Raw genomic sequence first — 10,937 nt, 5'->3', positions numbered from 1 at the left:
ACAGTTTTCATGGCTCTTTCTCCTGATAACGACTTCGTTCATTTATTTATTTATTTGATTGCTGTTTTGCACCATACTAAAGAATATTTCACTTATATCACAACAACAAGCATTATCTTGGGGAAACCCACGACCATCCGCAGGTTGCTGATAGACCTTCCCACGTATGGCCGGAAAGAAAGCCAGCTTGCGCTGGGCTTCAAAACACAGCAACCACATTGGTGAGAGGCTTAAAGTCATTGCATCACACTGGCATGCTAACCTTATCAGCCATGGAAGCCTGCTTTCATCATCTTGCTCATTAATTGAGCTTTCAGTTGGATTTGAAACGCATGTCACATTTCCTACCCAGATCACGTTTGAAACACCATGACGGCCGCCACAGACGATCTATTGGAAAGCTGCATGTATCACTTAAGAAATTACTATCTCAGTAAAAATGTTTCAAAGTAGCCTACTGTAATTCTTCTAATTTCCAGGACAGATATTATAGTAGTCCTGGATGCAGGTTACACTTCTCTCCTAGACTTTTCCAAAAAGCATTATGGTATGTTTATGTTGTCCATTAGATGACTAACCATGTGACAAAAGAGAGAAACTGAGTATTTCTGTTACAATTAAATGTATGTTGGCTACAAGGAGCAGCCCAAATGTCCCAATGAAATCAGCTTAAAGAAAACTTACATCAGGGCCGACCATTTTGTCCGGGTCACTGATGGTGGCCACAGTTTCACTCACGAGCTCCGCACTCACATCCCCTTCCACCTTCTTCCGCTTGGAATCCTCTGCCGTCTGCGTTTCTTCTCGGAAACGTTTGTTACTGGCTACAATAGGTTAAAACAGAAAGGCATAATAAACACCTTAATTACATCTACTTACTTAACTTTCATCTCCACCACTGCAGAAGCTGGATTTGAACAATTTCATTATTTATTCATCTGATTGTTGTTTTACGTCGTACTCAAAAATATTTCACTTGAACGAAAATGGCCAGAATTATGGTGGCAGGAAACAGGGCAGAGATTTGAGTAACTGTACCTCCAAGTTCATACATTTCAAAACTGTCAGATTTCAATGCTTTTTTTCATGGCTTTTCCATGCCCAAACATCACATTTTCCAGGGCGCCTAGAATAAATATTCTACACTTAAAATGACCTATTAAGTAATTTCAAAGATGTAAGAAAACAAATTTCTTGTCAGCCCGATACACAGTAGGTCTCAGTTTCAAAGCTTTTCCAGGTCACCACTACAAAACCCCCTGGAAAATTCAATATCAAATTCCACGCAATGTATGACCCCTGGAAACTGTGTACACACAATAAAAGGACTCATCTCTCAGCTAACACTTAAGACGTCCTGCAGAGGACTAACTCTCAACTCACCTGTATCCTGACTCTTGGACTGACGATGATTGCCAATCAGCCCTGGGTTGACGTTGATGGTCACTGTGTCGCTAGGGCTGCTGTTAGTCCCCAGGGAGGCACTGATAAACTTGTTAAAACCACTAGCACCTGTTGGGGCAGGTGGAGCTGGAAAAACCACAGGGCAAGTTCTATCAGAGATATTCTCTAACACTTTTACTTCGTATTACATACATTTACTATCAAAAATATGAAAACAGCATTTTTCCGGATAATTCCACATATCTAATATAATTCTTTTTCATAGAAATAATATTTCTTTGATTTGGATGGAGGAATCACGTGCTTTTCATCAGAAACCTGACAAACCTCCTGACTTAAAGCCACAGCCAACCCAACTAGAGCTGGGTTCAATCCTAAAGCTTCACTTATTAGGGGAACAACCGTTGTGGTATGAACTATGCTGTAACCAAGTAACCTCATTAGTGCCAGTACGAAAACATGTAAAAACTATGATTATGCACTATGCTAAGCTTATTGGTGGATCAACACGATACTGGTTCTCATGTTGATACTGGTACATATATATGATACTTGTAACCCATGCTGATACTGGTACACATGTATGCTGATACTGGTATCCATGCTTATACCTGTACACATACACTGATACTGGTACACATACATGCTGATACTGGTACAGATATATGGTGATACTGGTACACAAATATAGATATTGGTACATATATATGTATATGCTCACACTGGTACACATGTATGCTGATACTGGTACTGGTACACGTGTATGCTAATACTGGTAAGCATATGTACATGTATATGCTGATACTGGTACACATATATGCTGATACTGGTACACAAATATGCTGATACTAGCACACAAGTATGCTGATACTGGCACACATATATGCTGATACTGGTACACATATATGTTGATACTGGGTACACATGTATGCTGATGCTGGTACACATATATGCTGACACTAGTACACAAATGCTGCTACTGGTAAAACATAACATCATACTGACTTGGGTGAACTACATGTAAACATACTTGTGGGGGGTGAGGTGATAGGTATGTTGGCAGGGTTCTGGGAATAGTCTGGGTCCCAGATGGGCGAGTTGGCTCCATAAACTTCTTCTTCCAACATGGACAAAAACCTGAAGCATACAAACCAACTCCTGTGAGATAAGTGATACAGAATTCTGCATAATTGTGACCGTTTTCTACAGATATCCTAGCATCATATCCCTTGAGAGACAGGCATCTTGAACATGATCCTCCTCAGGTTGTCTATTAACCACCGACAAAATTCTGATAAAACAGAAATTTGGTAGCAGGGCTACCATTTGCCACAAATGGATTTTTAGCTACTTACATGCAGAGCTTTTCTATTTCACCTAAGCCTGCATGTGATCAATAACTAAAATAACTAGGCTTGTCTCTATGGCATGTATGATCTATGCCACACTTCAGCTCAATACATAAAGTACCTAAATATTTTAATTTACATCAACATGGATTTTAATACACAAAAAAAATATGTGTCATGAATTTTGTAATTTTTGGTCATTAAAACACATGCAGGGCATCAATGATGATTACCCCCCATGTGCTAATGTGCTTTATGTATATGTAACACCTGAGCGCAATACAAGCAGTGCTTTTTTAGATTGGACCCTTATTATTTATCTTAACATTGTTTTAAGTGTCACTGTATTCCCAATGTAAGCTGTACTCTCCCCATGAACATTGCTTAGGCGAGTTAAAATAAGAAAACCATTCACAAGTCTGTGGTTTTACCTCAGAAACATTACATCACAGCAGTACTTTACACAGTTGAGCTAAAATACCAAACACAAAAATCACCAGTCTGTGGTTTTACCTCGGAAAATGATTCAAAACCAAAGTCCTTTTTTCAGGAGGCATTTTTTCCTTCTCGGCCCGAAACTTGTCCAAGAGTTGTCTCCTCATGGTCTGGAAAACAGACCTCAAGAGTGTCCTTCCGAAGATTAGTGTAGTTTCATAGCGTTGTAGACTGTCGCAGAACGCTGGCACATGGCAGTAGCACAGCCACCTGGTGACAGAAAGGCTCTATAATAAACTTGCATGCTGGTCTGTTTGTGTGTTTGATCACACTTTTTTTTTTTCATCTGAATACAATGTCACATGTAAAGAGTACACTGAGGACATTGTAGTTTGAATTATATGATTCACATATAAAACAGGCTGTGAAATACTCTGTGAAATCCATGTTCTAAATCACGTAAACTCCATAAGCAGCCTTAAATAGTTCCTATTAGTGTGTGAGTCTTATAACACCCTAATGATTTAACATAAAACTTCAATCAAAAGATTCCAAGCATTAACTCTACATATCAGACAGGTTTAAATGTCATTTTAGGAAGTGGACTAAGTAACAGTATTATTGTTAATAGGGATTACACTTTCTGAATATAGCAGAGATTCTAGTGCTGAAAACTGGCCTTCAATTGAGTGGTCTAGACACTTAAAGGAGAAGAAAATGTAAATATCAATGAAATACCATTGAAAAAAGTATGCATTTCCTCGCAGGTGCATGCCATAAAAAAAAATTTTAATATGTACCCCAAGTAGATAAATTATAAATAAAGTCAGCGCCAAATCCGCTGTGGACGACGCTATTTTGCCTAAGAACTAGTCCTGAAGTCTTTTGTGTCAGGAGGAGAATTGCTGTCGGAAACCGCCAAAATGCAGTTCGTACATTTCCGATAGAAGTTTTCTTCCCAGAAGGTAGCGCTTGACGATCGGGAAAGCGGAATGTTGGATGTAGGTTGCCAGTTTACACGAACAAGCTGACAGTTTGTAGTGTTTCTCATTGGCTGAGATTCAACACACCCCCCAGCATAAATTACAGGGTGTTAAAGATGGAGGATGCGATGGAGCGATTGATGCCAGCTTTGCCATTTTCAGACTTTATAAGTATGGTGCGGAAAAATCGTAAAATTATGCAGCAGGCACCACCAAAGAGAGAAAAATGTGCTCTTTTCAGCCTAAAGTGTCATGTTTTTTAAATTGTCTTCTTCTTTAACATGTCTTGCTGGTGATTTGGTGCCTGATCCTGAGGTCGCTGGTTCAAAACCCACAGTCAAATTTTAGCAGCAGAATCTGTGCTATATTCAGAAAGTGTAATCCCTATAACGATAATACTGTAAGAACACACAATGCACATCCTTAAAAAGTTCCCAATCAGCATCCGTGTGTGAGTTCTACAACACTCCACTGACTCAACTAAAAACTTCCATAAGTTTCCAAACACTAACTCAACATCTCTTTGTCCACCCTAGCAAAATTCTCGAGTCGTTAGGTCAACATAAATCGACATTCATCTCGTTGAAGAAATTAACATAGCTAAAAGGCGTAAACTTTGTTTTATAGTAACTGGTAAACAGAGTATACATCTGCTTGTCAACTCAAAGGCACTGTTGACACATTTCATAAAATCAGAAAACATTTCTTTTTTTTTGACACGGTAGTTTGTGAGAGCCCCCACCCTGTCTCATCTAACTATGTGTAAACTCCAATATCCCTGAAATACCAAATGGCTTATACCATGCTGAAAAAAAAAAAAAAGAAAATACCTGGTATAGTTCAGCTGGTAAGCGGTGAAGTCATCCGTTTGTGCGTTCTGTTTGCGACTGGTGGGCGTCTCCAGCTTCCAATGGTTCAGACAATGCAGAAACATCTTAGCCAGGTCGTACATCGTTCTCCATTCCTTTTCAGCCAGGTGACCAAACTTGTACAGCACAAAGTTCGTCACTCCCTTCAACCAGCACAGAATATTGCATTACAGGTAAGTATGTCAAGGAATATAAACCTGAAATATCAGGGACACTATCAAGGACATTTACCCAGAAATGATAGGATTATAATACAGGTGGCTCCAAGTTGGTGACCCAGGAGTCTCTCACCAATGCGGTTGCTGTGAGTTTAAGTCCAGCCCATGCTGGCTTCCTCTCCGGCCACACGTGGGAAGGTTTGTCAGCACCCGGCAGATGGTCGTGGGTTTTCCCCGGGCTCTGCTCGGTTTTCTCCCATCATAATGCTGGCCGCCGTCGTATAAGTGAAATATTCTTGAGTATGGTGTCAACACCAATCAAATCCAAGTTGGTAAAATAATTAAATGTGTTTAAAGGTGTTAAAGCACGAAACTTGGGAATCCAATTGTATCACTGTACATCTTCAACCTTCAAGCTAATGCACATTTGTTCAGTGGAAGTTTTGCATACAATTATTACGAAAATAATGCCAAAACGATTTGCTTGTTTCACTAAAGAAGCAAGCTTCTTAAAACTTCTCAAATTACTTCTCAACACCCCATGTGTCTCTCGGGATGTTTCAAAATATTGGCATAATTGGTTACATTTATTTATTTATTTGATTGGTGTTTTACGCCGTACTCAAGAATACGCCAGCATTATGGTGGGTGGAAACACGGGCACAGCCCAGGGGAAACCCACGACCATCCGCAGGTTGCTGGCAGACCTTCCCACGTACGGCCGGAGAGGAAGCCAGCATGAGCTGGACTGATTGGTTACAGAGGCAGTTGAAAAGGTTGAAGACTTAGATGGCACTGAGCACAGGTATAATCCACACAGGTGTCCAGTTCAAGCTCGCTTCCTCAACAGCCATACATGGGAAGCTCTGCCATATATGCATGTGGTGGGGTTGACGGTTCCCTCCAGCTGTAAATGTTTTACTCATACCATAATGCTGGCTGCCAGTACATAAGTGAAGTATTTCCTCAGCACGGCGTAAAATCCAATCAAAATAATAAATCAATAAAAAAATTTTATTTGTTTACTGGATTGGTGTTTTACACCATACTCAAGAACATTTCTTGTCTACGACAGTGGCCAGCATAGTGGTGGACAGAATCTGGGCAGAGGGCCTAGTACAAGCCTCTACCTCATGCTTATCTGTGACTGAATGGCAAGCACATTTGCCGCACAACCACAGCCCACTGCAAAAGCTGGAAAAAATAGCTCTGTAAATCAGATGGTCTGTCAGTCAGTGTTTTTTTTGAAGGCCTATATTAACACAGCCGTTAAGTCAAACACTTCATATCCAATAATGTAACATGGATGATATACTAAATGAGGGGCACAGTTAGCTTAATGTCTCATTTAATAAATGTAATACCTTTGCAATACTTGGCTTTTCAAACGGTGGGCTCCCTAACTGTCCTTCTATGGTTGGCTTACTCATGTTCAGGATACATTTTCTTAATAACTGCAGAAGAAAATGAAAAACAGAACATAGTACATGTATAGTAATACATATCGGTTGTTCCAAACATTCCTTGAACAGCAGTGACCAGCCTTCAAAGTAACAAAAAATCAAAAACAGAAGAATTTTATTTTCTGACAATATATGGGTGGTTACACACATTACTTCCATTCCAACGCCATTTCTATGCTCATTATAAATGCTTCTTTACCTTGAAAAGCCAGAAGTAAGAGCGCTTGGCTAATCTATGTCAATATTTTGGCTGTCCACACCTGTCATAGGTGTTACAATAAATACACACACATTCAGGATCATGCTGTCTTGTGTCCTTAATTTGAGCAGGCAAAAGTAGATCAGCATTGTCTTGTTTCCTTGTGAACAAACAGAAGCATAAAGGCTTAGTCTTGTTTCCTACCATGAACAGATAGAAAAAGACCTGTATTGTCTGGTTTTCTTAGCTTGAACAGACAGAAGTAACAATGTTTTGCTTTGTTTCCTTACCATGATAACACAGAAGTAGATCTGTTTTGTCTTGTTTTCTAACCTTGAACAGACAGAAGCAGACCTGTTTTGTCTTCTTTTCTTACCTTGAACAGACAGTAGTAGACAGGTTTTGTCTTGTTTTCTAACTTTGAACAGCCAGAAGTAGACCTGTTTTGTCTTGTTTTCTTACCTTGAACAGACAAAAGTAGGCCTGTTTTGTCTTAATTTCTTACCTTGAACAGACAGAAGTAGACCTGTTTTGTCTTGTTTTCTTACCTTGAACAGACAGAGGTAGACCTGTTTTGTCTTGTTTTCTTACCCTGAACAGACGGAGGAGACCTGATGGTCTGGTTTTTTTACCTTGAACAGACAGCAGTAGACCTGTTTTGTCTACTTTTCTTACTTTGAATAGACAGAAGTACATCTGTCTTGTCTTGTTTTCTTACCCTGAACAGACAGTAGTAGACAGGTTTCGTCTTGTTTTCTAGCTTTGAACAGACAGAAGCAGACATGTTTGTCTTGTTGTCTTACCTTGAACGGACAGAAGTACACCTGTTTTGTCTTGTTTTCTTACCTCAAATAGAGAGAAGTAGACCTGTCTTGTCTTGTTTTCTTACCTTGAACAGACAGAAGTAGACCTGTTTGGTTTCTGGGTCCTCCTCCTTGTGCACACACATGAACAGGTTCTCCACATCCACCACGATCTTCAGTAGCCAGTTCAACTCCTCCTCTGCCTCATTCTCCAGGTGAGACACATGTGCACCTGGCAGAATACCAGCGTTGTCATTTCATTCATTTATTTGACTGTTGTTATACGCCATACTCAAGAAGTTTCACTAATATGATGAGCATTTAAAAAGTTATTAAAAAGGTGAACGAAACTGCAGTGCTCATGTAAACAATAACCTTTGGCAAGATGAAAACACACTTTTCCACGTGTGACATATGGATATGTGCAACCAGTGGTCTTCAACAAATATCAGACAGCACAGGCACGAACAATTGCTGGTACTGTGTGATACCTTGTGTACTGTGTGATACTCTATGCTGGTCCTGTGGGGGGGGGGGGGGATGTTACTGTAGGGCAACTATGATGTGCTATCATATTTGGGATGATCTTCACTTTATCATACTCATAATAAATCCTTTGCATTGATCAACAAGATTTTATTGACTGTTATTTTATAAATCAACAAGATGTTTAAGTTGCAAAGCAGCCCTTAAAGACTACATGTACATGGGAATAAAATCCAATAAACCAGCTACAAACCTAGAGTGTGTCCACAGCTGCGACAGGATCAGTCAGGCTGGCCAGGGGCTGGACAAGTCCACTTGTGGGGGATTGGGAGGGGGGTTAGGGTTCTTCCAGCCATTGCACTTACATCCATCAGACTGGAAAACAATCAAGCATCTTAAGATATCTAATCCACTGTACTAATGGTGAGTAGATGAGTGGTCTAAGCGAATGTTTAGCTTGAGACTCAGTGCTATACATAAAATGTGTAACCCCTTAAACCAATAATATCCCTGAGACAATACTCAATACTTTTTTCTTTCATTTGTTTAAGCTGCATTCAACAAGCGAAAGCCACCATTTGAATTTTCTGCTGAGTCAACAACATCGTCACAATCACATTGAGCACAACAAATACACACATGCTTCATCGACCTATTTTCTGGAACAGCGCTCAATTCTACCTTTGAGCAGTGTGATTGGTACCGTGTGACTAGACACTCTCCACTTTCCAAATGATTTCAAATTCTAAATGATTTAATTGGTTAAGTCCATGCATGTTTGGATGGTATAGTATGAGCTGAGTGGGAAACTTAAATGGAGCACAAGGAGATTAGATCTCCAGAGATATACGGCATATGAAACCGTTACACTTGTGGGTGGTGGAAATGAGAGTTCCCAGGGTAAACCACCAAACACCTGACTTAAAGTGCACACAAGACAACATGATTTGAAAATGCAACTTTTTTGTCCATGGGGTTGACAATCACAGCGGCAGTCCTGCATGACAGCCCCTTTGCTCCGATACTCTGATTTTTTTTTTTTTTTTTTTTTTGATTGGTGTTTTACGCTGTACCCAAGAATATTTCACTTATACGACGGCGGCCAGCATTATGGTGGGTGGAAACCGGGCAGAGCCCGGGGGAAACCAACGACCATCCGCGGGTTGCTGGCAGACCTTCCCACTTACGGCCGGAGAGGAAGCCAGCATGAGCTGGACTTGAACTCACAGCGACCGCATTGATGAGAGGCTTCTGGGTCATTATGCTGCGCTAGCGCGCTAACCGACTGAGCCACGGAGGCCCCCCGATACTCTGAAGTCACTGCAGTAACATCATGCAGCCTAAGCCCTTATATTTACTCTTCTTGCTGTAGTGCCAAAGTGAAACCAACTCACACCTCAGGCACTTATAGTGCGTCTCATGTAGAAGTGCAGACCTCCACAAATATGCGCCCTACAATTTCGGCTGCCTCACCTTTCTTCATCAGCAGCTTGCTGGTCTCAAAAATCATGTTAAAACAAAACCAGCCAATGAGTGCATCCAAATTTGAGCAATAACTCATTTGGCTGAATTTAAAATTTTACAAAAGTGAGAACAATTTTTTTCCATGGATCCAACAGATGGAGCAAGTTTTTTATTACTAGTTCACAACTGTGTTGGTGAAATGTTGCAGCAGTTGTTGGCTTCAAAATGAACTATGTTGGGGTGGGGACTCTCCACACACAGGAGGGAAAATTGTTTACACTTACCACAGCCATCATGGCAGGTAGGATTTGTTTTAACGAGCAAATAAAAAGACACCAAGCTAAAGACCTGCTTTACGCACCCACCGCACTGCGGTTATGGGAGGAGCTTCCAGCTTAGCTTTGGGATTTTATTTGCGAGAGACTTGTTCGATAACATAGAAAATCGGCCTGGACCTTCATTGAGTACGAAATTAACATTGTAGGCATTGAGACTCCAAAGACGCTAGACCAGTGTAAGAAAAGGAGTTGGAGTCTTTCGGGGCTAGGTAGAGCTATACATTAGAGCTAAGTCAGCTGTTAGTTTTTCTTGACAAGTTTCTCGCCGTCATAAGGGTTCAATTTCCCTGATTAGGACTTGAACGCGTTACACCAGAACTATTTAATTGTCGGGCATAATATCCGGTAGCTTTATCCATTCAAGTATTCTTGCTGTAAGCTTGGAGATCTCGCTGACATAAAGGTAAACAAAACATGCGACCTCAATATTATGTGGTTGTTGTTGTGTATCAAAGGTACCACTTCCGCTTACTTTGCACGACGAATACACTGCTAATTTTTCCAACTTTTTGTTCCTCGGATACTTCCTAACTTGAGTTTTCTTTTGAGCTATCCTTTGCAGGTTATTTGGTCTGCTCATTTCTCCCGTGGAGCCTTGGGTGAGGCTCGAGCGAGGCTGGGTCATATCTCCAAATTGAGCCTCACCCGACGCCATTTTTGACTTTCAGCAAAGCCACGGGTGATATGAAAAACAGGATCGACGTTTTTATTTGGAAGAAACAAGATGTGACGAATGCTAAACGCCTATTCATGACTGGTTGCCTTGTCTCTCGTTCTAGAATTTTAGAGGCTATGTTTCACACTGACAAATTAAAGTTGATCACTTAACCTATAAATAATGTTAATTTAAACGTCCTGCTAACACTGAATGAACACTGAACTGCAGTAGCAGGGGCGTAGGAAGTAATTTCAAAGTGGGGGTGGGAGGGTGGAGCAAGAGTCCCAGCAAAAAAGGCGAGGCTCCAGGGGCCGCCAAGGCCCCGGAA

General features: G+C 40.7%; 1 protein-coding gene across 1 annotated transcript in view; it reads right to left on the bottom strand.

The window, feature by feature from the left end:
* Nucleotides 1-10,596, bottom strand: part of LOC135477444 (histone acetyltransferase KAT2A-like) — a 34,569-nt gene extending 23,973 nt beyond the window's left edge. The window contains 11 exon segments of the mRNA XM_064757548.1: nt 685-824; nt 1,384-1,530; nt 2,435-2,541; nt 3,267-3,458; nt 5,002-5,183; nt 6,563-6,652; nt 7,750-7,895; nt 8,403-8,429; nt 8,432-8,479; nt 8,482-8,524; nt 10,424-10,596. Coding sequence (XP_064613618.1) covers nt 685-824; nt 1,384-1,530; nt 2,435-2,541; nt 3,267-3,458; nt 5,002-5,183; nt 6,563-6,652; nt 7,750-7,895; nt 8,403-8,429; nt 8,432-8,479; nt 8,482-8,524; nt 10,424-10,576 — 1,275 coding nt within the window. The 5' untranslated portion in view covers nt 10,577-10,596.
* Nucleotides 10,597-10,937: the final 341 nt, after the last annotated feature.

The sequence above is a fragment of the Liolophura sinensis genome, chromosome 11 (genome assembly GCF_032854445.1).
Source record: "Liolophura sinensis isolate JHLJ2023 chromosome 11, CUHK_Ljap_v2, whole genome shotgun sequence".
NCBI lineage: Eukaryota > Metazoa > Mollusca > Polyplacophora > Chitonida > Chitonidae > Liolophura > Liolophura sinensis.
Note: the sequence above shows the minus strand (reverse complement) of the source record. Positions and strands in the feature narration are given on the sequence as shown.